The sequence below is a fragment of the Lynx canadensis genome, chromosome E2 (assembly GCF_007474595.2).
Source record: "Lynx canadensis isolate LIC74 chromosome E2, mLynCan4.pri.v2, whole genome shotgun sequence".
Taxonomy (NCBI): domain Eukaryota; kingdom Metazoa; phylum Chordata; class Mammalia; order Carnivora; family Felidae; genus Lynx; species Lynx canadensis.
The window spans coordinates 53805553-53833108 of NC_044317.1; the positions used below are offsets into that span (position 1 = coordinate 53805553).

Below are 27556 nucleotides of genomic sequence, written 5' to 3' on the forward strand. Positions count from 1 at the left end.
CTACTCTCTTTCCTCCAGTGCTCAGCGGCCAGAGAAGAGGGCGGGGAAAGAAACACAGATAAGCGGAGATAGGCGTCAGCACAGCCTTCTGGGAAACCGAGTCCCGTTGGCGCGGAGGCTCCTGGGTGGAGGAGCTCGAGGAAGTTCTCGCGGCGCCGGAAGTTGTTACAAGGCGCGAGTGGGAGGAGTTGGGTCTGCGTCTTCCTCGGGGCGGGAGTCGCTTCTGTTAACGCGACGGACGGCAGTCTTGAGAGGTGAGGCGACGCCGCAGGTGGGGTCACTGAGTACTCCCAAGGCTTGGGGGCTCGGTTCTTCTTGAGGGGTGACGGAATGCCCACGGGGTGACTTCGGCAAAGGGCGCGCCTTCTGGGGGCGGTGGGTGTCCAGGTGGGGTCTTGACCGCTCTCTGTTCGGAGCGTGTTCTGGGCCGGGCTGTCGCTGAAATGGTTTCCAGTCCTCACCGGCAGCCCTGAGAGGAGAGGTTACATTTACTTTTGAGTGAGGAGATGGAAGCCGAAGGAGGGGTTCGGTTGCCCGAAGTTGATCGGGCAGATCTGGAGGGATGAATGAATGGGAGTTCTTGAGGAGGGCGAAGCATTTCACATTTGAGCACTTGCTGGGCGCCAGGCGCCGCGCTGTACTCGCATTTCCTCCTGTAATCTCCGCAGCAGCGCCAAGCGCGGTTCCTCGGTTTTATCGGCTCCCTTGGCACCGGGAGCACTTCGGGAATCAGAGTTTATCAGAGTTTGGAAAGTTAATAGGGTGCCTATTTCATAGTTAGGCAACGCCTCAGAGCGATCTGGGGCAGTTCTTGGAAATCGATTATTTCTGCCCGGGGAAAGGCGTGAATATTCACACTATATACAGCCTGTGGCAGTTCGGGTTCAGTTTTGCCGCCAATTTACGAATGAATAAGGTTCTGCTTTTCAGAGCTGTTTTGGTTTTTAGAATTACAGCTGCGGGGCTGTGGGTCTGTTTTACTTGTCCCTTTTCGTACACGTGGAAACCAAGGGTGAATGATCTGCTCTGGTCCCACACTAAGAAGCAGCAAGAGTTCTCAATTCTAGAGCGCTGGATTTGCCAGTCCTGTAATTGTTTGGCTCAAGTTCATTCTGAGAGGCTGGGTGACCTTGAGCCTCACATTAGGGCTCCAGTTTGTTCTGTCCCAGGGCTCAGAGTGTATGAGATACGGACAGAACGTGATTTGGAAACTGTAGACAGAGGTCTGAAACTCAGATGTCTATGAGGGTGAGGCAGATTAGGTAAAAGAGACAACCGCCTGGGGGTGGGGGGGGGCGGAGAGCTGTGGGGCATCAGGGAGCACTTGCCCCACTTAAGGGGGGTAACTTTAGGCCCCAGCTAACAGCTTTGTTAGACTCGGTGAGCCAAATCCTAGAATTTGGCAGAAACTGGAAATCTTTTTTTTTTTTTCATTTTTATTTATTTTAGAGAGAGTGGGGGGGGGGGAGAGGGGGAGAGAGTCTTAAGCAGGCCCCATGCTCAATTTCCCAGTTTTCAAGGTTGAGACTACTTAAAATAATTTTCTCTCAAAATCTGCTGTCCGCCAGCATTGTGAGCAAAAAACCACATCTGTGGACCAAATTACACCCTCAAGGCGAGACTTAACCTCTGTCATGTGAGGAAAGTCACTGTTGAGTAAACGTTAGCACTTAACACGTCTGCCACATCACCTTACCTGCAATCAAAATCTGGAAAGCCTGGAAGATCACTTTTTCCAGAAGTTTGGTGTCCAGACCTGACCAGAACTACTGGGATTTATAACCTTTCATTATCCTACCTAGAGAAAATATCTATACCCTTCACTCTAAAAATATTGAGGTGTTCAAGTACAAAATGCTGCCTGGCCCACACTACACTGTGATTTTATTTTATTTTATTATTTTTTTTAATTAGGTTTTTTTTTTTTAATCTTTATTTATTTTTGAGACACAGAGAGAGACAGAGCATGAGCGGGGGAGGGGCAGAGAGAGAGGGAGACACGGAATCTGAAGCAGGCTCCAGGCTCTGAGCTGTCAGCACAGAGCCCGACGCGGGGCTCGAACCCACGAAACGTGAGATCATGACCTGAGCTGAAGTCTGCCACTTAACTGACTGAGCCACCCAGGCACCCCCACACTGCACTGTGATTTTAATGAAATATATTTGTGTGTGTGTGTGTGTGTGTGTGTGTGTGTGTGTGTGTGTGTATCACCTTTTTAAAAATCAGAAAATTTCTTGGGGTGTCTGGGTGGCCCAGTCAGTTTAGTGTCCAACTTTGGCTCAGGTCATGGTCTCATTTTTGTGAGTTGGAGCCCTGCATCGGGCTCTGTGCTGACAGCTCAGAGCCTGGAGCCTGCTTCGGATTCTGTGTCTCCAGCTCTCTCTGCCCCTCCCCCATGTGCGCGTGTGCTCTCTTTCTCTCTCTCTCTGTCTCCCCGTCTCTCTCAGAAATGAATAAACATTAAAAAATTTTTTTAATAAAAATCAGAAAATTTCTGAATTTCAAAGCACATCTGTCCCTAGAAGCTTAACAATTGTGGACCTGACGTTAAATCATCCTGCTGCTTTGTGATACGGAGTCTTTTCATCACTCTGTAGATAATGTGCCACTTAGGAAATTCACAGTAGCTACCAACGTGTAAGAAGCCCTATGGTACAGGGCACCTGGGTGGCTCAGTTGGTTGAATGTCCGACTTCAGCTCAGGTCTTTGGAGCCCTACGTCAGGCTCTGTGCTGACAACTCAGAGCCCGCTTTGCCTCTCCCCACTCTGACGCACGCATGCTCTCTCTCTCTCTCAAAATAAATATTAAAAAAAAAAAAAGGCCCCATGGTACAGTGTTTTGTATATTATGGGTCATGAAAATAACTCACTGGGCAGTGGCCATAATTTTTTTTTTTAATGTTTATTTGTTTAGAGAAGGCACAAGTAGAGGAGTGGCAGGGAGGGAGGGAGATCGAGAATCCCAAGCAGGCTCCAAGTTGTCAGCACAGAGCCCAGTGCAGGACTCGATCTCACAAACTGTGAAATCATGACCTGAGCCATAAGCAAGAGTCAGACGCTTAACCGAGTGAGCCACCCAGGTGTCCTGGCCATAATTTTTTTTTAATGAAGTACAGTGAAAGAGACTAGAATAGAAAAGATCCTAGCACATTCTACTTTGTAAGATTCAGTATTATTTTGTGAAGTTTTGTTTTCGTTTTGTGTGTGAATGGACAGTCATGGTATATGTCTTTGTTACTGTGGGTCATGGTTAAAAAAAAAAAAGTTGGAGAAATCTTGCTACTGTTGAAAAAATAGTAAAATTTTTGGAGGCCAGCTTACCTGGACTCAAATTCTAGAGCCAGTAATCAGAAATCCCAGAATCCTGGGGTGGCTCAGTCGGCCGAGCGTCCGACTTCGGCTCAGGTCATGATCTCACAGTTCACGAGTTCGAGCCCCACGTTGGCCTCTGCTGACAGCTAGGAGCCTGGAGCCTGCTTCGGATTCTGCGTCTCCTTCTCTTTGCCTTTTTCTCTCTCGAAAATAAATAAACGTTAAAAATAAGAAAAAGAACCCAGAATCCTCATCCCGGGAGTTCATTTGGAGAGACACTGTGTTCTGTCAACAAACGTTCCAAAAGCGCCTACTGTACGTCAGGGGTCGTGTCGTGCTGAGACACGGTCGCGAGCAAAACCGAAGGTCCCGCCCAGGTGACCGACCTTAATCACCACCTCTCCCAAACGTGGATTTACTGACTGTAATAAGTGCCAAGAAGGGTCATGAAGTTGCCTGTGGGCCCCGAAGCACAGTGGAAATGAGGGGCGTGGAGTAGTTGTGGCCGATACAGAAGTGTTGTTGTGATCCCCGCAGGGAGACTCCCATCCTGACTCATCCTCCTACTTCCGGACATTCTGGGGGCTCATCCGGCATGGCCAGGGAGCCAGCCCTAGAAGGAAGGGAGACTTTCTCCCGGCTCCCTTGTGTCTCCTGCGGCTCTGCCAGCCAGGAACATGGAGGGGACGGAGAGGGATCTTAAGTGAGAACTCCGGCCACCGAGTCCCAGTCGGCTACCACCAAGGTGAGTCGAGGGCCCCTTGTCCAGGCCCCATGCCCTGAGGCTGCGTGGCCGGCCGGCCTTTATTCTGGGCTCACTGACCCACGGTGACCCCCAGGTGATCCTCTTGTTACGCTGTCGCTCTCCTGCTCAGCACCCTTCCAGGCATCCTTTCTGCTTAGAAGATCAAACCCAGGTTTCCCAGCCCAGTCCTGCACGACCTGAGTCCTGCCGCCTTCCTCAGTGTCTCCTCCGGTTCCCTCCATAACCCAAACTCGCTTCCTGGCCTGGTGGCAAACTGTTACACTGTGGTTGCCGGATTCCCAGCCTTTGCTCGGGCTCCTCCCTCTGCTAGAATACCCTACCCGCCATCTCCGGCCGGTCTTACGCAGCCTTCAAGACCCAGCCCAGCCCCCACCTTGCGTGGGCAGTGAGCTCTTCCCTGCTCCGGCCTTATCATAGCACAAATCACCTGGCTGTGGTTGTCCCCTGCCCCCGTCTATCAGCCCCACCAGACGAGGTGCTCCTTGGAGACAGGTACTGATTGGGCCTCGCCTCTGGGCCCCCAGGGACCAGCGTGGGCCCAGTACACAGCGGTCCTTGAGGTGTTTCTTGAATGATGAATGAAAACCTTCCTCTACCACCGATACCTGCTTATCCTTAATGACCCAACTTGAGTATCTGCCCCAACCAGGAAGCTTTTCCTGACTCCAAGGCAATGTCCTCATGCCCGTCCCTGGCCACACAGCCCTGGATACTGCCCTCTGTCACAGCCCTATCTCCTTATGCTCACTGTCAGCATCCCTGGGTGTCCCCTGTAGGCCAGGGAATGGGTTTGACACCTCTCTGCCTCCAGCATCCTCAGAGGGGTCTGGCACACGGGAGAAATGACTGTTGAACGAATACATGCTCTGACCTTGTCACTGTCCTGTATAAAACTCTCTGTGGCTCCCCAGTGCCCCACGGATCAAGTCCAGGGTCCTCCCACACCCCCACCGCTATTTCCAGCAAAATCAAGGAGTCCAGGGAAGGAAGCTTCTTGGGGCTCTCTGATCTGGCTCCTGCTGACAAAGCCTCTTTGGCTGATCCCTTCTGACCGGGTATAGACAGCAACAGTTTCAGCCACAAGTAACAGAACACTTGGCTCAAAGCAATTTAAACAGTCAATGGATTATATAGAACACATAACCAGAAAGGCCAGAGCCGGCTTGATCCGCCAGCCCACTCAGTGTGATCGAGACCCAGTGTATTGTCCCCATCTCTCAGCCCCACCTCCTATTGGTTCCATCCTTGATGAACTCCTTCCCTTGTCCCAAAACAGCTGCCAGGATCACCATGTCCCCACATGCCTCCTACATGAAGGCTTTGTTCTGGGTGCTGGGTCTACTCGCTAGGGAACCAACTGATGTGGTCCCTGCCGTCATGAGCTCACATGTTATTGGCGGGGTAACACCGTATTTGTTTGCTAGGGCTGTGGTAACAAAGTGCCTTGAATGATAGAAATTTATTATCTTGGCTCTGGAGGCTAGAAGTATGAAGCCAAGGTGTCAGCTGGGCTCCTTTTTGGAGGCTGCACGGGAGAACCCCTTCCTTGCCTCTTCAGCTTCTAGAGATGCCTGTGTTCCTTGACTTGTGGCCACGTCACTCTGACCTCTGCTTCTGTCATCACATCACCTTCTCCTACCTTTGACTCCTTCTGTCTCATTTTTTTCCTAAATATTTATTTATTTTATTTATTTATTTTTAATGTTTATTTATTTTTGAGACAGAGAGAGATAGAGCATGAACGGGGGAGGGTCAGAGAGAGGGAGACAGAATCTGAAACAGGCTCCAGGCTCCAAGCTGTCCGCACAGAGCCCGACACGGGGCTTGAACTCACGGACCGCGAGATCATGACCTGAGCCGAAGTCGGCCGCTCAACCGACTGAGCCACCCAGGCGCCCCCTAAATATTTATTTTTGACACAGTGCACAAGCAGGGTAGGGGCAGAGAGAGAGAGGGAGACACAGAATCCGAAGCAGGCTCCAGGTCCTGAGCTGTCAGCACAGAGCCCGACTTGGGGCTCCAACCCATGTACCGTGAGATCATGACCTGAGCCGAAGTCGGATGACCGACTGAGCCACCCAGGCACCCCCCTTCTGCCTCTTATAAAGATATAAGATTGTCAAAAAAATAAAAAAAGATATGAGATTGTCATGATTGTGACAATCAGGGGCCACCGTGATCATCCAGGGTAACCTCCCCATCTGAGGATCCTTAACTTGTCACACCTGGGAAGTCCCTTTTGCCATACAAGGTGACATTCACAGGTTCTGGGGATTAGAATGTGGATGTCTTTGGGGAACCATGATGTCTAAGGTTTAAAAGGGTATCTCGAACTTAACCTGTACCAAACCAGACTCACACTGTGCCCCAAAACCTGCTTCTCCCCTGTCTCAGGCAGCGGCAGCTCTGTCCTTCCAGTGCTCAGGCTAAAATCTTACAGACGTCTGGGCTACTGTCTGTCGTTCGCTACATTTGCTCTCTTGGGAGATGTTGTCCCCAGCAGTGTCAAAATGTCCACATCTTGGGGCACCTGGGTGGCTCAGTCGGTTGAGCGTCCAGCTTTGGCTCAGGTCATGATCTCGCGGTCTGTGAGTTCGAGCCTCACGTCAGGCTCTGTGCTGACAGCTCAGAGCCTGGAGCCTGCTTGGGATTCTGTGTCTCCCTCTCTCTGCTCCTCCCCCACTTGTGCACACGCGCTCTCTCTCTTTCTCTCTCTCTGTCAAAAATAAATAAACGTTTAAAAAAAAAATGGCCAGGGGCGCCTGGGTGGCGCAGTCGGTTAAGCGTCCAACTTCAGCCAGGTCACGATCTCGCGGTCCGTGAGTTCGAGCCCCGCGTCGGGCTCTGGGCTGATGGCTCAGAGCCTGGAGCCTGTTTCCGATTCTGTGTCTCCCTCTCTCTCTGCCCCTCCCCCGTTCATGCTCTGTCTCTCTCTGTCCCAAAAATAAATAAACGTTGAAAAAAAAAAAAATTTAAAAAAAAAATGGCCACATCTCACCTTTTCACACCCCTTCCATCCCTGTTCTCCTTTCTCGCCTGAATCATGGAATTCACCTTTTTCCTCGTCTCCCTGCCTCTGCCTTTCCACCTTTTATGTTTTTCCACGTAGTGGCCAGAGGAGGACCCTGGTTAGAATATGCTTAATCAATTTGCTTACTTTTTTAAGAATATTTGTATTGTAAAATCAAGCACAAACATAGAAACCCACGGCGGGTTTCTGTTACATGGTTCTCTACTGTGTGTGTTTGAAAATTTCCATAGTAGGGGCGCCTGGGTGGCGCAGTCGGTTAAGCGTCCGACTTCAGCCAGGTCACGATCTCGCGGTCCGTGAGTTCGAGCCCCGCGTCGGGCTCTGGGCTGATGGCTCAGAGCCCGGAGCCTGTTTCCGATTCTGTGTCTCCCTCTCTCTCTGCCCCTCCCCTGTTCATGCTCTGTCTCTCTCTGTCCCAAAAATAAATAAATGTTGAAAAAAAAAAAAAAAAAAGAAAATTTCCATAGTAAAAACTTAAAATCTTGAATGAACGCTAAAAAGCAAAAGCCGAAGTAAGCAGATTTTAGGAACAAGCCGACGTGCATTTAAGTCCTGCCTGTGTGACCCTAAGGGGAACGCACGTCCCCTCTCCGAAACTCCATATCTTGCCTACAAAATATGGGGATGCTTGGTGTCCTAGGTCTCAGGGCTCCCACGAGATGATTTTTGTCAAAGACCTAGTACATGGAGGGCAGGGTGCATCAAGTGAGCCGTCGGGTCCATCGCTGGCCCCAGTCCCACGGTCACTGACAGTGTGTTACATTTCAGGAATTTGTGACCCACAGGGATGTAGCCATGGACTTCACCTTGGAGGACTGGGAGCAGCTGGGGCTGGACCAGGGGGACCTGTTCTGGGACACGGCGCTGGACAACTACCAGAACCTTTTCCTGCTGAGTGAGTGTCCACTCCAGCCCCGGGGGCCCGGTCCCTGCCCTGCTTTTGGCTATTGTCACCCACAGGATAAATTCTCGGCTCCTGAACGCCTCAGAGCTGGCATGATGTAGCCCGGCAGTGCTCAGCTGGCCAACTCTGCCCCCCCGGGGGCACTGGCAGTGCCTGGTGACCTTTTAGATTGGTCCGCACTTAGGAGCAGGGGGTGTGCACCTGGCGTCTCATGGGTAGAGCCCGGGGTCGCCGCCACATGTCCGGGAATGCAAGGGCAGCCCCTACAGCCGAGGATTATGTCACTAGTGTCACTAGTGTCACTAGTGCCGAGGCTGAGAAACCCCATCAGCTGCCCGCCTGCCGCTCTGGCCTCCTTAGCACTTTCCTCTTCGTCCTTGTGGGGCTGACGCTCAGGGTCTTTGCATTTGCCTTCCTGTCTCGTCCCCTCCCTGCCTCTGGGCTTTCCTTTTTTAAGACTTCTACCGCGACCTGTTAGCGAGTCCTCTGTCCCCTGCCCCACCGGCCCACCACTCCTGCGCTTTCGAACTGCCCATTTTATGCTCTGTCTCCCTCTGCTGGGACGGGCACTTCCTGAGGGCGGGGACTCACTGAATGGTGGCTCAGTAAACGAACGAGTAGCAGGAGTCACCAGCTCAGGAGCCGGGTCTCATGCTGGGTCAGCGCTTAGAACTGGCCTTCAGTCCTGCCGTCACCCCACAAGTCCGACTCCCTGTTTTGTTGGTCCTTTTAAAAATGAGGTCCAGGGGCGCCTGGGTGGCGCAGTCGGTTGAGCGTCCGACTTCAGCCAGGTCGCGATCTCGCGGTCCGTGAGTTCGAGCCCCGCGTCGGGCTCTGGGCTGATGGCTCGGAGCCTGGAGCCTGTTTCCGATTCTGTGTCTCCCTCTCTCTCTGCCCCTCCCCCGTTCATGCTCTGTCTCTCTCTGTCCCAAAAATAAATAAACGTTGAAAAAAAAAAATTAAAAAAAAAAAAAAAATGAGGTCCAAAGAGAAGTCACCTTCCCGGCTATGCGGGGGTTCCCGGAAGTACCCTGTGTTCAGTGACTTACGAGGAGGGGACTTGAAGGACTCAGCATGTGGTCGTACTCACGGCCGTGACATGTTACAGAGAAAGGACACAGCATGGGCGGCAAAGGGGAAACCAGAGCCGGCTTCCAGAGCCCTCTCCCTGCGTAGAGTCCCACACGATCGTAATGAGGGACAAATGGTGTGAAATGTCTACTGGAGATGCTCACTAGAGACTCAGCACCCACAGTTTTTATTGGGAGCTGGTCACACAGGCACCCTCTGCCTGGAAAGTACCAAGATTCTAGACTCCCAGCCGGAAAGCAGGTGTTCAGCATGATAGTTGAGGCACAGGGGGCCCCTCTGTTCGGGAATGCTGGAACCCTCCCGAGATCCAGGTTCCCAGACACCAGCTGAGGGCCAGCCTCCCAGATTTTTCTCTAAACTCTACTGAGCATGTGCGGCAGAAGCAGCTTCGGGGCGGCTCAGACCTCAGCGTCTTTTCTATTTCTAAACTACATCCCACAGTATAGGCACGTCTCCCTTGACCCCCCGCACACGCTTGTGTGTATGTCCAAGCAGCGTATTAGCTTCCTACGGCTGCTCTTAGAAATGCTACAAACAGCAGCTTAAAACAACGCGTTTATTCTCCGACGGTTGTGGAGGTCAGAAGTCTCAAACGGGTCTGACCCGGCTGCGGTCAGGCTGTTGGCAGGGCTTGTTCCCTCTGGAAGCTCCGGGGAAGAGTCTTGTGCCTTTGCCCTTTTCTGGCTTCTAGAGGCGCCTGCATCGCTTGGCTCGTGGCCCTTCCATTTTCAAGCCAAGAAGGCGCTTTTCCTCCACGGTAGCGCAGTTCCCCCGGGATTAGGATTCTGCTTCCTTCCTCGCGTAGTTTGCCGAGGGCAGGGCACAGGACCGCCTGGGCTCTGGGAACCCAGCATATTCCACAGAGGCCTTGGGCGATGTGGGCTCCGTGGGTGGATGAGAGGGTGCGTGCCTCTCCACCTGGCAGGCTGCTCGTCCCTCAAGAGCTGTCGCAAGTCCTTTGTATCCCCGGCCCTGGCTTTCACAGCTCTGATCGCCCTGGACTGTGACTGTCTGGGTCTCTCTCCTCCACCGGACTGGGAACCCTACGGGGCAGGTGTCCCCGGAGTCGCCCAGAGCGGCATTTGGCTCTCACGAGCTGTACACTGGACAAAGCACTGATGGTCAGGACAGCCAGAAGGTTCCCGCTAAGCAGTCGGCTGGCCTGCCGTGTCCTGGTTGATGACAGCGCTCTTCTCTCCCTCCCTGCAGACCCCTGCAAACCCAAACTGACCTCCTGTCCAGATGGTGGCGAAGAGCTGGAGGCCGTGGTCAGAGAAAGCCCAGAATCAGAGGGCCTTGGTGAGTGGGCGGGGCGGGGGCCGGTGGGACAGGGCCCTTTGTCTGCTCTCCGTCTTTGGAACTTCCATCCGGACCCCAAACGTCTGCCTAGACATCTTGCCCCTCTGCCACGTGCTGGCTTCTGTCCCCTCGTCCCGGCAGGGCTGGGGCCCTCGTCTTGTCTACCTCAGTGTTCGGCATGTGGCTGTCCTGGTGCCCTGAGTCAGTCTCTCCACCTTCATGTCCTGTGCCCTTTGTGCCCAGTCTGCTTCACCCTGTGTTTGTACAAGTCTGTCCCGGAGGGCACAGCAGATGGCCACATCTGCTAATAACTCAAGCCCAGGCCTTAATGCAGCCAAGAGCATTTGTTCCGTTCTCTCCTAGGCCACAGTTCCTCTAGAGGGAACAGGTTAGGCAGTGAGGGTGTCACGCTGGTTGACGTGTCCCCAGCGGGAAAAGGCAGAGGCAGGGGCCTTCCCTGGGGCGCGGGACACTTTCCTCACGGTCAGGTCATTAACATGAGAAGGGCCCCTGAGTCAGAGACCACAGCGTGGTGGCTGCATGGCTCAGTCCGGGCCTCCGCCACCCAGTCAGGATGCAGCTCACCTCTCGTGAGCTCGCGAATGCGGACCCTCCGTGGCCTCCCGACGAGCACACCAGTGTTTGCGCGCAGGTGACCAGCACGGACCCCTGCCACCTCTACAACACATGGGGGCGCCCGGGTGGCTCAGTCGGTTAAGCGTCAACTCTGGGTTTCGGCTCGGGTCATGATCTCACGGTTTGTGAGTTCGAGCCCCACACTGGGCTCAGTGCTGACAGCGTGGAGCCTGCTTGGGATTCTCTCTCTCCCTCCCTCTCTGTCGCTCCCCTGCTCACTCACGCTTTCTCTCTCTCAAAATAAATAAATAAATACTAAAAAAAGAAATACATGCTCTTTCCAGAACCGCGTAGCCACGCCTTTACCAACCAAATCTGTCCTCCAGCAGTTATATCATTTCTACCTCCTTCCCCGTTGAACAGCGCCCTTCTCCAAGAAGTGGGCCGTGGCTGATGGGGGCAACGGCATCTGCTAAGAGGCTCCCCTTCCCTGTGGAGCCCCCGCGGCTGCCCAGCTCCCCACTTAACCATCTTGGAAATGGGCTCTCTGTTTCCTGTGCTGCCAGTTCCAGCCGGGTCACCACTTTGGCCCCTTCTCCTTCATCATCCCCTCGAGGGACAGGCTTCCTGAGGAGCCATCACCCGTTCTCCCTCTTGTCTGTGTTCTCACCCTACAGCTCCTTATGTTTCGCCGCGGGGAACGGGAGACACCTGCACTTACCCTCTCTCGGACATGGCCGAAGTCAAGAACTGCCCTCTGGCACAAGACTTCTTGGAGGAAGGACTCTCCCAGGAGATCATGGAGACTTTGTCCAAGGATGGCCTCGGGAACTCCAGTCTGGGGAAAGCCTATGTAGGTGAGAGTTGGTTAGACAGTTTGCTAGGAGATCCAGAAAGCCTTCTGAAGTCTGACGTTGTTACCAACAAGGGAAGTCCCACAGAATGCAGGAGTCGCGAACTCCAGAGAGACCTCGGTCCTGAGCCCCTCCTTTCCATGAGGGAGGATTCTGTGATGCGTGATCTTCCTGAAAAGAGCCCAGCTAAGTCTCAGGAACGTGGGAAAGACTTTGGCTGTGACTTAGACCAGAGCCAGCAGGATCCTGTCCAGGGAGGCGAGAAACTGTATAAATGTAGTGAATGTGGGGAGAGCTTCAGTCAGAGTTACCATCTCATCCAGCACTGGATTGTTCATACTAGAGAGAAACCCGCTGTGCACGAAGAGTATGAGGAAGGTTGCAGCCAGAGGTCTTGCCTCTTTGTGCCCCTGACAACTCACACAGACTACAAATCCTGTGCACATAACGAGGGCGGGAAAACCTGCACTCAGAGCACACACCTTCTGTGGCATCAGAAAATTCACACTGGAGAAGAACCACATAAGAATCAAGACAGTGACCCTCCGTCAGGTCTCAGCTTACAGCCTGCTGAGCAGCAGAAACCCTATACAGGTGATGAGTCCTACAAAGGTAACGAGCCTGGCGAGGGTTTCAGCCAAACCTTTCCCCTCACCCAGCATCAGAAGACCCACACTCAGAAACGCTATGAATGTGCCAAATGCAAGGCGACCTTCAACTTCAGCAAATACCTCCTCCAACATCAAAAAACCCATGCTACGAAAACTACCTCTGAGCATCAGGAATGCGGGAAGGCCTTCGGGCAGAGCATGCTACTCGCTGAACACCAGTCCATTCACCCCGGAGAAAAGCCTTACGAGTGTGATCAGTGTGGGAGGCCCTTCAGGAATATCTCGACCCTAAAGGTCCACCAGAGGGTTCACAGTGGAGAGAAGCCTTACAAATGCAACGAGTGTGGGAAATCCTTCTACCGGAGCACTCACCTTAATGAACATCAGAGGATTCACACCGGCTACAGGCCCTACAAGTGTCTTCAGTGCGTCAAGAGTTTCAGCCGGCCCTCCCACCTGATTCGACACCAGTCTGTTCACGCCACAGGCAAGTCCTACTGCTGCGCCAGATGCAAGAAAACCTTCAGCCATAATGAATACCTTGTTCAACACCAGAAAATGCATGCTATGGAGACCCTCCACGAGTGTCAGGAGTGTGGCGAGCGCTTCTTCTGCAGCTCGACCCTAGCATGCCACCAGAGTGTTCACGCCAGAGAAAAACAAGCACTTGGCGAGAGCGGGAGTATCTTGAGTCAGGACTCAGAATGGAGAGAACATCCAGGCGTTGGCGAGAAGCACTTTAAGTGTAGCAAATGCGAGAAAACCTTCAGCTGCAGCAAATATCTGACTCAGCACGAGAGGGTTCACACCAGAGTGAAACCCTTTGAGTGTGACCAGTGTGGAAAAGCCTTTAGCAAAAGTACACAGCTCCTTCGCCACCAGAACATCCACTCTCGAGTGAGGCCGTATGAATGTGGGGACTGCGGGAAGGCCTTCATCCGCAGCACTTCCCTCACCAAACATCAGGCCACCCACAAGAGTGAGCACCCCTTTACATGTAATGAATGTGGAAAGACCTTCAGCCAAAGTGCACACCTCTCAGAACATCAGTTAACTCACACTGAGGAGAAGAAACTCTGTAAATATAGCAAGTGTGACAAAGCCCTTGCCCAAGGTAACTGCCTTACTCAGCATCAGAGAACTGATGCTGGAAAGAAGTCCTCTGAGTGTGATGAATGCGACAAATCATTCCATTTGAGTTCGTGCCTTTCTAAGCATCAGAGAGATCACACAGGTGAGAAACCCCACAAATGCAGTGACTGTGAGAAAACCTTCAGCCTGGGTGCTCAACTTCTTCAACACCGGAGAGTTCACACTGGAGAAAAGCCTTATGTTTGTCAGAAATGTGGGAAAGCTTTCAGCCAGAGCTCATGCCTTTCTGTTCACCAGCGAGTTCACACTGGAGAAAAGCCTTATGTTTGTCAGGAATGTGGGAAAGCCTTCAGCCAGAGCTCGTGCCTTTCTGTTCACCGGAGGATTCACACCGGGGAGAAGCCTTACGTGTGTGCTCAGTGTGGGAAAGCCTTTTCCCAGAAAGCAAATCTGATGCAGCATGAGAGAGTTCACACTGGGGAGAAGCCTTATGCCTGCAGGGTCTGTGGGAAAGCCTTTGGCCTCAGCGCCCATCTCAATCAGCACCAGAGGGTCCACACCCAAGAGAAACAGTAGTAATGTCAATATTGTCAGAAAGCCCTCTGATGCAGGTCTCAGCAGACATCAAGTTCATACTTGAAGGTAACAAGGAGTTACTTAGCAGTAAGTGACAAGCAGCAATACTACAAGGTCCCAGCAGCAGCAACAGGGTCCCAGACATCTAAACACATTCATCTGGGCCCTAAGGTTGAAACCATCGCACTGTAAGCTCCTCCGCCACGAAATAAATACATCTCTTTATTAATAAGGAGCAATTAGAAAATTTGCACACATGAGTCTCATGAAAACACAGTAGTGGAGAAGCTGTGTAGAATGGCAATTCAGCGGTAGACTTGAGCCAGTCGGCTGAGTTAAATCCCAGCTCTGCCAAGTGCTATCCGCGGGGAGAGCCATGGGACTTCCTAGGGCCTCCGTGTCCTCACCTGTAAGATTGGCACAATATGGTTACCTACCTCAGAAGGCTGTTGTGAGGATAAATGAATAGAGATAAAGGTGCACTTAGAACTGAGTGCCCAGCACATAGTAAGTACTCACCAAATGTGAGCTACACGTACTCACGAGATACAACAAATACATTAAAAAAAAAAAAAGGAAGAGTTAGCAATCCTCTATTTACTGCAGTTAATGTTCTTACTAATACTATGCACGGCTTTCATTTTTAAAGTTTTTCTTCAAAACGCCTCTGGCTAAATTTGGTCCCCCAAACCTAGCACCTTGCTCTTTTCTTTAAAAAAAAAAGGGGGGGGGCGGGGGCGGAGGGAGTCGGGGTGCCTAGGTGGCTCAGTCGGTTGGGCGTCCGACTTTGGCGCAGGTCATGATCTCCCAAGTTCATGGGTTGAGCCTCGTGTCGGCCTCTGTGCTGACAGCTCGGAGCCTGGAGCCTGCTTCGGATTCTGTGTCTCGCTTTCTGTCTGCCCCTCCCCTGCTTGCACTCTGTCTCTCTCAAAAATAAATAACCATTAAAAAATTTTTTTCAGTCTAACTTTTCCTTCCCTCTGCTCTGTCGCAGTATTTTCTTGACTCACCCACAGAAGCCAACAAGAGCATGTAAACACCAAATAGCTAGAACTTTCCACTCCTAACCTCCAGAACGTCTCACTCAAAAGGACGTTCTCCCACATAACACATGCCCCTTCTTCCTGTAATTTTCTTCCCCCATTTAAAGTTGGATCTGTGGAATGAGACCTAGTGTGTGGTGGGAGTTCCTCGTACTAGAAACCATGGGATTCGGTTGGGAAAGCTGCACTGGATATTGCCACGCGGTTCCCAGAAGATGTGCTCCATGGTGAAAACCGTGTATGGAAACTACTGGCGGAATGTTCCTCATGCACCGTTTGTCCAAGAGCCAACCACTCACCAGGTGCTCTGCCAGGCTCCGGGGTGGGGAATACCAACACGGCAAGCCCTGGTCTGGCTGTGAAACTCCTGGAATCAAAGGGAAGCGGATGGCCCCATTTCCACAGAGAAGTACTGTTCATTGACAAGTGACATCCTAAAATGCCACATTCCCTCCTGTCACAGCAAGTTCTGGGACCGTGAAGGGTTGCTGGAGAGCCCAGGGAGGGCCCCATCCTTCCTGCTGGAGCCCTCAAGTCGACGGGTCAACCTTGGCCAGGCCTGTTCTACAGCTAAGACACCACATGGAACCATGTGCCCTCTTGAGGGCACCTCCTCAGCTCTTGGTTTTTGTGTCCCACCCACTGAGTGACCTCATCACATGTCTGCTGAAGCACAAAGAGAACTTTACGAAGACACTGACACTTTTGATATTCATAGTTTTGGTGCTAAAAAAGTTTAGGAGTATGTGCTCTGAGTTCTTGAGTCTTTTAAACCTTGAAACTGGGGTGCCTGGGTGGTTCAGTCAGTTAAGCATCTGACTTTGGCTCAGGTCATGATCTCATGGTTCGTGAGTTCGAGTCTCATATCGGGTAAGCCCACACCCCACTTCTGCTGAGCTCGAGCTCCACTTTGGGTGAGCCCAGCACCTCCCCTCCCCCGTTCTGCCCCTCGCTCACTTGTGCCCACTCTCTTTCAAAAAAAAAAACAAAAAACCTTGCACTTTGAGTTCTGCCGGTTGGTTTTGTTGTTGAAACTGGGAACCTACAGGCTCGCCACTGGGCCCACACCACAGCAGGGAGCATATGGGTTTTCAAAGGGCCGAAACACTGAACTCCCTGCACCTGGTCCCTGCCCCCAGATCGCTGTGTAGTCTGGGTGAGACCCGTTCTATACCACAGGGCAGGCCAGAGGTGGGAAACGTGTTCAACGAGAGTTTTGACACCAAAGATGGAGGTCAGGGGTCCTGCGGAAAATTGGCAACGTGGCGGGCGGACTCTGTAACTACTGACCTGTGTAGCTGTGGGCCAGCGTAGAGATGGCTTTTATGTGTATGTGTTTGTTCGCCGATTAAAGTTTTGAGTCTGTATGCGTTGGTTGCTTTTTTCAGCCTGGTGCCGCGTACCTGGCCAGATGCTGGGCGTGCAGAGGCTCCCATTCGGGGCAAGTGCCCGTGTTGTGGGGGAGGAGGGCTTATCCTAGTAAAAGCTGCCCCATGAGGAGGGATGGTCACGTCCATTTTCCCAAAGTGTCGGTGGGGCAGGGGCCACCGGGGAACCATACGGTTTCATCCGGTCCTCAGACACCTCATCAGACAACACTTCATTCTAGCACGATCCTGACTGACGAGGAAGCACGGACAGCCTGTCGTTCTCTCCTCTCTAGTTACAAAAACACAGCAGTCCTCAAGCTCAGGCGATCGTTGGAGCTAGAAATTAATCTTACTTTCCTCTCTTGGTGTTTATTTTAGTTCCCCACCCCGCCCTTTCTGTAATGACCAGAGATGCTAGTTTCCCACTCAAGGGCAGTAGTGGAAAGCCCTCCTGAGAAATAAATTGATTTGGGGCGCCTGCCTGGCTCAGTCGGAAGAGCATGCGACTCGGTCTCGGGGTTGTGAGTTTGAGCCCCGTGTTAGCTGTAGGGGTTACTAAAAAAATAAAGTTACTTAAGTAAAAAAGTGAGCTGGTTTAAAGGGAAATGCATGGCACGTGTTTATGACAAAAAATGGACAGTGGTGTCCAACTGAATGAGGTGGGGAACGCAGATGTGACTAAGGCCTGGCATCCTGTCAGCGGATAACTATCGCCGGGATAATTGTGTCAGGACGAACCAGATTAATGCTGTGGCTGAACAGGTTTCACTCACCCGTGCCACGTGTCCACTGTGGATCGGTGGCGGTGGGGAGGGGGTGGGGCTGGAACTCGATCCACTAGAGAGGCCAGGCTTTCCTTTTTGAGTCTGTGCATCCTTCAGGTCACCTGAGTGAGGAAGCAGCTTCAACACCTTGCATTTCCCCGTCTCCCCCTTCAGGCAGAGCAGGACTCCGGCTCTGCCCTGGGGCGGGGGGACAATGCAAAGTTTTTGCTGCATTTTACTTACGGCAAACTTCCATTCATGGCAAGTGATACTGGTTGTCCACTCGCAGTCGTGCTTGAAAGGCTTAAGGGGTGTTGATTGAAATAGGTGCGTGAGTAGGGTCCTGGCGCAGGCAGCTGGTGTCTCAGGCGGGCAGAAGGTGGCCACTCTGCGGAACCCAAGCCGGTGGCGGCATGCGGACACCTAACGTTGAGAAGATCCTGCTCTAAGCAAACGGCCTAGGAACCACTGTATAAAAAAAGATGAAGGTGGGGGCGCCTGGGGGGCTCCGTCGGTTCAGCGTCCGACTTCGGCTCAGGTCACAATCTCACGGTTCGTGGGTTCGAGCCCCGCGTCGGGCCCTGTGCTGACAGCTCGGAGCCCGGAGCCTGCTTCGGATCCTGTGTCTCCCTCTCTCTGCCCCTCCCCCACTCATTCTCATTCTCACACACTCTCTCTCTCAAAAATAAACATTAAAAAAGATGAAAGCGGATGTGCCCTGGCCGAAGGGGTATGAGGGACACCACCCCCCCCCCCCACCGCCGCAGCCCCGGGGCACAAACCTCTCTCTGTGAGGGGCTTTCAGATGCTCCCTTGGAAAGAACACAAAACCCTTTGACAATATCCTAGGCTGGGTTGATCACCGAGATCTGAGCACCCGGCAGAAATCTTGTGGTGCTCCCTGCCGGGGGGACTCCCCAGGAGGCTGGGAAGAGCAGTACTCCTGAAGGAAGTGGCTCTCCACCTTGTGCCACCGTGACCCAAGTGACCAATCCCCCGTGCACCTCACGGACACCAGGGTACAAGATAAAAGCTGTAGGCGCCGCCGGTTACAGCGAACGCCTATCACTCACCTTTCTGAGATCCACCCTTCACCTCCCCGGCAGCCCTGTCTTCTCTTGGCGACACGTGTAGTTCGGCATCCCCCCGTATTCCCTCCCTGTTCTACGCAAAGGATATATGGCCTAGTTTGGCCAGCCAGCCATTCCCTCCCTCCGCCACTGTGATTGATGCAGAGATGGGCATGACCTAAGCCGGGCCAAGCACAGTGACTCTCGGAACCTTTGCTGAGGGGCGCCTGGGTGGCTCACTGGGTCAAGCCAATGACTGTTGTTTTTTTTTTTTTTTTAATTAAAAAAGGGGTTTTTTAATGTTTATTTTTGAGAGAGACAGAGTGTGAGCGGGCAAGGGGCAGAGAGAGAGGGGGACACAGAATCCGAAGCAGGCTCCAGGCTCTGAGCTGTCAGCACAGAGCCCGACGCGGGGCTTGAACCCATGAACTGCAAGATCATGACCTGGTCTGAAGGCAGACGCTTAACTGACTGAGCCACCAGGCACCTCTAAGTGTATGACTTCTGATTTCAGCTCACGTCATGATCCCACAGTTCGTGGGGTCGAGCCCCATGTAGGGCTCTACGCTGACAGAGCGGAGCCTGCTTAGGATTCTCTTTCTCTCTCAAAGTAAATAACACATTTATTTTTTTTAATGATTTTAAACTTATTTTTGAGAGAGCGGGAAAGGGGCAGAGAGAGGGGGACAGAGGATCCGAAGCAGGCTTTGTGCTGACAGCAGCAGGCCCAACGTGGGGCTCAAGTTCATGAACTGCAAGATCATGACCTGAGCTGAAGTCGGATGCTCAACCGACTTAGCCACCCAGGCATCCCAATAAATAAAACATTTTTTTAAAAAGCATCTGACTCTTGATTTCCACTTGGGTCGTGGTCTCATGGTTTTGAGATCAAGCCCCGAGTTGGGCTCTGTGCTGGGCGTGCAGCCTGTTTGGGATTCTCTCTCTCCCTCTGCCCCTCCCCCTTCCTCTCTCAGAAAGAAAAAAAAAAAAAAACCCACGAGGCGGTTGCTGGTGCAGCCACCTAGAGCTGCTAGGGATGTTAGTGGACGAAACAGTGCCCAGAACTCACACTCATCTGGAAACACAACGTGGCCTTATTTGGAAATAATGAATAAAGGATTGAGATGAGATCATACTGGAAGTCGGGTGAGCCTGAGAACCTACTATGTTCTACGCAGTGCTCTAGGTGCTGGGGACATAGTGGTGAAAGACACACGGACCCAGCCTTCAGGGTGTCAGGGAGCAAGCGGTCAATAGGAGACCTGTCACAGGAAATTATGATACGTGCTATGAAGTAAACGGGCGAGGGGCTGAGACGGAAACAAAAGGGCAACTCTGATCAGGAAATACAATGATTTGAGAACGTAAATATGCAATAAACACCATATAAAATCTCAAGTGCACTGTAAAGAAATACAGTAAAACCTTGGTTTGCAGGCATAATTCATTCCGGAAACGCACTTGTAACACAAAGCACTTGTATAGCAAAGCGACTTTCAAGAACCATTGGCTCAGTTGTGATCATGTGACAGTCAGCATCACACAGCTCACGTTTTAAGACCTCGCTCATTTATCAAGTTAAAATTTATTAGAAACGTTTGCTCGCCTTGCGGAACACTCGCAGACCAGGTTTACTCGCAATCCAAGGTTTTACCGTATTAACGTACGTATAGAAGCTGAAGGTTGCCTACCTGTAGATTTATTCTTTCCAGTGTTTATGACAATCTGAGTTGGGGTTTTCTTTTACTTGCCGTTGAAGGCATCCAGAAGTGCCAGGATAAACAGGATGAATGCCTTGCTTTGGGTCCTTTTGGCTACTTGGGTTAAGTATATTATCCCTATGGTTTGAGCTGTTTTGAGTTTTCTGTACTTGAAACCCAGGCGTCCTTGGTAATATAGTCTTAAACTATTCTGGTTTAAAAAAAAAATAAGGAAGCTGGATCAGACAACAAGACTGGCAAAGGCAAGAATAAAAATTAGCTTCGTATGGGGAGCCTGGATGGCTCAGTCGGTTAAGCGTCGGACTTCGGCTCAGGTCATGATCTCACAGCTCATGGGTTTGAGCCCCGCACTGGGCTCTGTGCTGACAGCTCAGAGCCTGGAGCCTGTTTCGGATTCTGTGTCTCCCTCTCTATCTGCCCCTCCCCTGCACGCTCTGTCTCTGTCTCAAGAATAAATATTAAAAAATTTTTTTTAAATTAGCTTCGTTTAATTATGTATTGTTTTTTATTTTTGAGACAGAGCACAGGCAGGGGAGGGGCCGAGAGAGAGGGAGACACAGAATCCGAAGCAGGCTCCAGGCTCTGATCTGTCAGCACAGAGCCCAACGTGGGGCTCAAACTCATGAACTGTGAGATCATGGCCTGAGCCAAAGTTGGACGCTTAAATGACTGAGCTACCCAGGCGCCCCAAAATTAGCTTCTTTTATTTTTATATTTTTTATTTTTTATTTAAAAAAATTTTTTTTAACGTTTATTTATTTTTGAGACAGAGAGAGACAGAGCATGAACGGGGAGGGGCAGAGAGAGAGGGAGACACAGAACCGGAAGCAGGCTCCAGGCTCTGAGCCATCAGCCCAGAGCCCGATGCGGGGCTCGAACTCACAGACCCCGAGATCGTGACCTGAGCTGAAGTTGGCGCTTAACCGACTGAGCCACCCAATTAGCTTCTTTTATACTAAAATCATACGTATTCTACATTAGTATGTTAGTTAAGGGGTGGGAGTGAGTCTTTGTGAAGGGAGTGGGCTAAATGTGCTAAGAAAGGTACCTACATCGAGGAATACATTATGAGGAGGGGCTTAAAGATGCTACCCTGCTGGCTTTGAACATGGAAGGGGCCACCAGCCAGGAAATGCAGGTGGCCTCTAGAAACTGAAAATTCATACCATAAGACGTGTTCAAAAATGCAGATGGAGGGGCACCTACGTGGCTCAGTTGGTTGAGTGTCCGGCTTTGGCTTTGGTCATGATCTCATGGTTCGTGAGTTCCAGTCCCACATTCGGCTCTCTGTTGTCACCACGGAACCCACTTCAGATCTTCTGTCCCTGCCTCTCCCCCTGCTGCACCTCCCCTGCTTGTGCACTCTCTCTTTCAAAACCAAATAAACATTTAAAAAAACAAAAATTAAAATGCAGATGGAATAAAAATTTAATTGTCAAAAAGTCATAAAAGTACGAGAATAAAATATAGGATAATCTTTTTCATAATCTTGGGGGTGAGGAAGGCCTTTCTTAAGTAGGCTGGTAGTAGGCCAAAGAACTATAAGAGAAAATACAAATAGATTTGAATACCTAAAGATTTTTAAATTCTGTATAGCAAAATACATCACAAGCAAAATTGAGAGGGCAACAACAAATCAGGAGAAAATATTTCTAATGTATATGCCAAAAGGTGAATATGTGTAATACATAAAGACTTGTTCCTATAAATCAATATAAAAAAGCAGCCCAATTAAAAGTGGGCAAAATACAGAAAAAAGCAATTCAAAGGCTAAACGTCAACAAACACATAAAAGACCATTAATCTCACTATTGAGAGGACATATTTACTTATTATAAATATTTTTTTTTAATTTTCTTTTTTTGAACGTTTATTTATTTTTGGGACAGAAAGAGACAGAGCATGAACGGGGGAGGGGCAGAGAGAGAGGGAGACATAGAATCGGAAACAGGCTCCAGGCTCCGAGCCATCAGCCCAGAGCCTGACGCGGGGCTCGAACTCACAGACCGCAAGATTGTGACCTGGCTGAAGTCGGACGCTTAACCGACTGCGCCACCCAGGCGCCCCTAGAAATATTTTTAAAAGGCTAATAGTGCGTAATTTTTGAAGAAAATGGGGGAACAAGTAGGCATTTGTATACACTTCCAGGAGTCCTGTAAATCATCCTTTTTTGGAGGATTATTTAGCAATAATTATCAAAATTTTAAACATGGACATTATATGGTCCCAAAGGATTCTTTCTAGGCGTTCATCTTATGGAGATATTTTGCACAAGTGTCAAACAGTAAATTCCAATGATGAAAAAGAAAACAAAAACAATCTCAATGTCAATTAATAGGGATTGGTTACATAAATTCAAGAAACCCTAGTATGAAGTATTATGCAATTGTTAAAAATGAGGAAACATATACATACATATATACATATATATGTGTGTGTGTGTATATATGTATGTATATGTTTTGCATTATCATGGGAAAATACCCACATTATACCAAGTGAAAAAGTGAAAAAGGTTACTTCTAAAATCATATGTGTGGGTGTGCCTGGCTGGCTCAGTCAATAGAGCATGCGACTCTTGATCTCGGGGTTGTGGGTTCGAGCCCCAGGTTGGGTGTAGAGATTACATAAACAACATAAAAATCTTTAAAAAAATAGTATCGTGTGTGTGTGTGTGTGTGTATGTGTTATACCAGACACATTGTGTGCTATCTTTATGTGGATATATCTTTGGAATGAAGATTTATAGAGAGCCATAGCTTTCATTTTTGTGTTCTATGAATTATTCACCATAAACAAGTATTTCCTCAATCACGAAAGGAGTCATACATTAAAAGAAATACATGGGAAGATTTTTTTTCCATTTTTTAATGTTTTTATTTTTGAGAGAGACACAGAGCATAAGTGGGGGTGGGGGGCAGAGAGAGAGAAGGGGTAGACCACAGAATCCGAAGCAGGCTCCAGGCTCTGAGCTGTCAGCACAGAGCCCGATGCGGGGCTCGAACCCATGAGCCATGAGATCATGACCTGAGCTGAAGTTGGACACTTAACCGACTGAGCCACCCAGGCACCCCTAGAAATACACGGGAAGACTTTTAAACATGGTAATAGTTACCACGGATGACATTGGTCAGACGCAGTCCCAGCCGCCGCTAGTCAGAATGCCAGTTGCTACAGAACTTCTGGGAAGCCATTGGCACACGTGTCTGGGATCGTTGAAACATTCTGTCTTTGACCCCATGACCTCCCTGCCAGGATTTCACTTGGAAACTGGTCAGGTGCTCAGCCAAAGACTTCAGTAGAGGGGATGTTTATAATAAAGTCAAAAACTGGAAACAACCAAAATGTCCGGCAGGGGATTGGCTAATTCACTGGCTGGATAAACATACACTATGCAAATCCCCCAAATGTCTGGTGGTTAAAGATTATTTGATGACATGGGTAAATCATGATATTTGAAGATAGGGGCCTGTGATATAAAGTTGAATACATTAGAAGTATGCTAAGTGGCATATTCAGTATACCCCAGATTTATTTTAAGCATTTTATAATATTATAAAGTTTTTAAAGTAGCAGAAGTGTATCCAAACAGTTAACAGTTATCTCTGGGGAGCACTGAACTCTGGGTGACATCTGGATTTTCCGCATCTTCTAAATTTTCTGTAGGAAGCATGTATTGGTTTTTATAGTAATAAACATTATTTTAAGAAGGAAATGTTATACATGCAATGTGCTCAATCCCAACAGAAGGACACAGCCTCGCTTCTGAGCCTGACTACGTGGGCTTGAATCCATACTCCATGAGCTCATAGCCGTGAGGATCTGGCTACTTCATCTCCCTGTGCCTCAGTGTCCTCACCCGCAAAATGGGACGATACAGCCCCGAACAGGTGGGACTGTTGGAAGAATGAGGACTCATAACATACCAAGGGCTTGGGACGGAACCTGGCACACAGTTAAATTACCAAAAACACTAGCCATTTGATATGTTTGACATAGGAAAAAAATTATGGATGATCAGTGCTGGTAAAAATGTAGTGGAAATGAGTGGAAATGTGGTCCCCATGCCCAGCTTTCCAGGTAGACAAGGTCCAGCTCACTTGGGAAGCAATCTGACAAAACGTTCCAGGAATCAGGAAAATGATTGGAATCTTGCTCCTGTTATTCCCATCCTGGGACTGCGACGTAGAGAAATAATCTTGGAGATGCTCATTATAACATCATTCATAACTGGGAAAAGTGGTGAACAACCTGTCAATCAGGGGCTTAGAACAAAGCCTACACAGTGGAATGGATTTGTAAATCATTTTACACCCACCAATGAAATATCGTTAGCCCCAATAATGATGAGTACGAGGTGTCTGTAGTTACAAAGGACAATGTTCATGGTATAATAAGGACAAATCAGAGAAGCCAACATTGTTCCTACACTCTGATCACAATGAAATAACATTTATTTGTAAATGACATTTGAGGGCGCCTGGCTGGCTCAGTCGGTCAGGTGTCCAGCTTTTGATCAGGTCATGATCTCGCGGTTCAAGGGGGTGTGAGCCCCGCGTCGGGCTCTGTGTGCTGACAGCTCGGAGCCTGGAGCCTGCTTCGGATTCTGTGTCTCCTCTCTCTGCCCCTCCCCTGCTCACACACAGGTACTCTCTCTCTCTCTCTCAAAAATAAACATCAAAGAAAAATAAAAATGGCTGTAAATATGTGAAACGTATTCAGTATTTAAGCCAACTGCGGATTTTGCCATGAAATTTGTAGCTTAAAGTTTCAAAGGAAACTAAAATCATCTAGTGTTTACGTTCAGCTGGCTACGTAGCTTGTACTCGAAAGGGTTTATCTTTCCAGCTGTGTTTTTTTTTTCCTTGAATTTTCAGGCTCCGATTTCATGAATGATCAGTAAATTTGAAAAATTCAAAGAGACCTTATTAAAGATATCAGATGAAGGGACGCCTAGGCGGCTCAGTTGGTTAAGCGTCCAACTTCAGCTCAGGTCGTAATCTCGTGAGTTCGAGCCCCACGTGGGGCTCTGTGCTGACAGCTCAGAGCCCGGAGCCTGCTTCGGATTCTGTGTCTCCCTCTCTCTCTGCCCCGTCCCTGCTCACGCTCGCTCTCGCTCTCTCTCAAAAAGGTAGACATTAAAAAAAAGCTATCAGATGAAGTTACATTCCATTTACACCACCCTTTGGGGACACTGTAAGGGTGAGAAACGGGGGAGAGGCTGCGATTTTAGGGGGGAGCGCCAAAAACGATCAGAAGCTGTCCGAGCTGGTGACACCCCGTGTCATCTTTTTGTAGGAAACAGAGAAACCAACTCTCTCAATACGTGGTGTTAGGGTCCCTCTCTGGGAGGGAGGAGGTTCCCGATGATGAAGGCCGAACCGAACCCAGCAGCGGGACCACCAGTCGGCTCCCTTCTCAGGCTCTCTGGCCAGCAGGCACTCTCTGACAATCGGCAAGCTGTGTGCCCCAAGCCAAGGCTTTCTCCAAACCATCGCAGACGTAGGCGTCGCGCACGGTGTGGAGTCTCCGGTGTTCAGTCAGGCGTGGACTCCAGCGGAAGTCCTCCCCGCGGGCCTTACGCACGTGGCGACTGCCACCCGTGTGAACCTTCTGGTGTTGAATCAGGTGTGAAATCTGGGTATAGGTTTTCCCACAGTTGTTACACTCATAGGGCTTCTCCCCGGTGTGAATCCTCTGGTGCTGAATGAGGTGGGTGCTCTGGTTGAAGGCTTTGCCGCATTCCTTACAGGCGTAGGGTTTCTCGCCAGTGTGAATCCTCTGGTGCTGAGTGAGGGATGAGTGGTGACCGAACGTTTTCCCACACTCTTCACACTTATAGGGCTTCTCGCCCGTGTGGATTTTCTGATGCTCGATAAGGTGGGTGCTGCGGCTGAAGGCTTTCCCGCACTCCCCGCACTCGTACGGTTTCTCTCCGGTGTGAATCCTCTGGTGTTGGATGAGGTGGGAAATCTGGGTGTAGGCCTTTCCGCACGCCTGGCACTCGTACGGCTTCTCCCCGGTGTGAATCCTCTGGTGGCGTGTCAGCGACGAGTTCTGGCTGAAGGTTTTCCCACAGTCGTTACATTTGTAGGGCTTCTCCCCGGTGTGAATCGTCTGGTGCTGGGTGAAGGACGAGGTGTGACTGAAGGCCTTCCCGCACTCGTCACATACGTAGGGTTTTTCTCCCACGTGAATGCTCTGGTGCCTCATGAGGTGGGAAATCTGCGTGTACGCCTTCCCACACTCGTGACACTCATAGGGCTTCTCACCGGTGTGAATTCTCTGATGCTGAGTCAGGGAGGAGCTGTGGCCGAAGGCTTTGCCACACGCGTGACACTCATAGGGCTTCTCGCCGGTGTGGACGCGCTGATGCTGGGACAGGGACGAGCTGTGGCTGAAGGTTTTCCCGCACTCGTTACATTTGTAGGGCTTCTCTCCGGTGTGGATGGTCTGGTGCTGGGTCAAGGAGGAAGTGTGACAGAAGGCCTTGCCACACTCACCGCATTTGTAGGGCTTCTCCCCCGTGTGGGTTTTCTGGTGGCGGGTGAGGTGGGACACCTGCGAGTAGAACTTCCCGCACTGGTTGCATTTGTAGGGTTTCTCCCCCGTGTGGCAGCGCTGGTGTTTGATGAGGGAGGAGCTCTGGGTGAAGGCCTTCCCGCACTCCTTGCATCTGTAGGGTCTCTCGCCCGTGTGGATCCTCTGGTGCTCGGTAAGCGAGGAGCTCTGGGTGAAGGTCTTGCCGCATTCGCCGCACGCGTACGGCTTCTCTCCGGTGTGAATGACGTGGTGCTGGATGAAATAGGAGCTGTTGCTGAAGGCCTTCCCGCAATCCTCACACTTGTAGGGTTTCTCTCCGGTGTGAATTCTCTGGTGCAGGATGTAGTCTGAGTGGTAAACGAAGGCCTTCCCGCATTCCGCGCAGCTGAATGGCTTCCTCTCTACCAACGTCCTTTGGCGCTTCAGGCTCTTTCTCGGCCCGTCCCTCTGCCGGGCTCTCTCCCCGCCCGGCCCTCTTTGCTTCTGGACGCGGGCGGAGGCCCGCCTGAGGCTTCGCCCAGGCTCGTGACCGCCGAGGCCTCTGTCCCCACAGACGGCTTCCTTGGGAGTAGCCGACAAGCACCTCAAATGCCTCTCCTGCCTTCCCCGGTCCTCCGACCGGAGGCCACACGCCCGGGATCCCCCCAGTCTGGCATCTCCCAGCGCTGCCCCTAAACCGCCCCCCGTCTTTCCCACTGGGGAAGCGGCCTCTGCAGAAATGCTCTTTTTTACAAGCGTCTCCTGAGTCGGTGCAGACCTCGTCTCCAAGTCTGAAAGAAACAGAAAATGTGAATATTGCCCACGTCGGGACACAGGAAGCTGATTACACGGCACCGGCGCTGGAGACTTTAGAAGACGAGTTTCAGGGACGCCTGGGTGGCTCGGGTGGTGAAACATCTGACTTTGCCTCAGGTCATGATCTCACGGTCC

General features: G+C 50.8%; 2 protein-coding genes across 5 annotated transcripts in view; one reads left to right on the forward strand and one right to left on the reverse strand.

Moving 5' to 3' along the window:
* Positions 1-10: 10 nt before the first annotated feature.
* ZNF473 (zinc finger protein 473) lies at positions 11-14559 on the forward strand. 3 transcript variants are annotated; one of them, XM_030297166.2, is made up of 5 exons: positions 11-254; positions 3852-4059; positions 7880-8006; positions 10317-10406; positions 11660-14559. In XM_030297166.2, the coding sequence occupies exons 3-5, from the start codon at positions 7907-7909 to the stop codon at positions 14113-14115; spliced, it is 2646 nt and encodes an 881-aa protein (XP_030153026.1). In that variant the 5' UTR covers positions 11-254; positions 3852-4059; positions 7880-7906; the 3' UTR covers positions 14116-14559. The 3 variants fall into 3 exon arrangements, with proteins under 3 accessions (XP_030153026.1, XP_030153024.1, XP_030153025.1); XM_030297164.1 differs by having other exon boundaries at positions 7897-8006; XM_030297165.1 differs by lacking the exon at positions 11-254 and having other exon boundaries at positions 3537-4059; positions 7897-8006.
* A 10625-nt stretch (positions 14560-25184) lies between these two features.
* IZUMO2 (IZUMO family member 2) overlaps positions 25185-27556 on the reverse strand; it is a 31724-nt gene continuing 29352 nt past the window's right edge. For both annotated transcript variants that reach the window (XM_030299305.1, XM_030299302.1), the window contains one exon: positions 25185-27396. In XM_030299305.1, the coding sequence (XP_030155165.1) occupies positions 25502-27396 (1895 nt within the window). In that variant the 3' untranslated portion in view covers positions 25185-25501. The remainder of the gene's footprint in view (positions 27397-27556) is intronic.

What these genes read in the sequence shown, in the direction of transcription:
- ZNF473 (XM_030297166.2), top strand. Translation starts at nt 7,907, where the DNA reads ATGGACTTCACCTTGGAGGACTGGGAGCAGCTGGGGCTGGACCAGGGG. An exon ending in CCAGAACCTTTTCCTGCTGA is followed by an intron (nt 8,007 to 10,316) that starts GTGAGTGTCCAC and finishes CCCTCCCTGCAG; the next exon opens with ACCCCTGCAAACCCAAACTG. An exon ending in CCCAGAATCAGAGGGCCTTG is followed by an intron (nt 10,407 to 11,659) that starts GTGAGTGGGCGG and finishes CTCACCCTACAG; the next exon opens with CTCCTTATGTTTCGCCGCGG.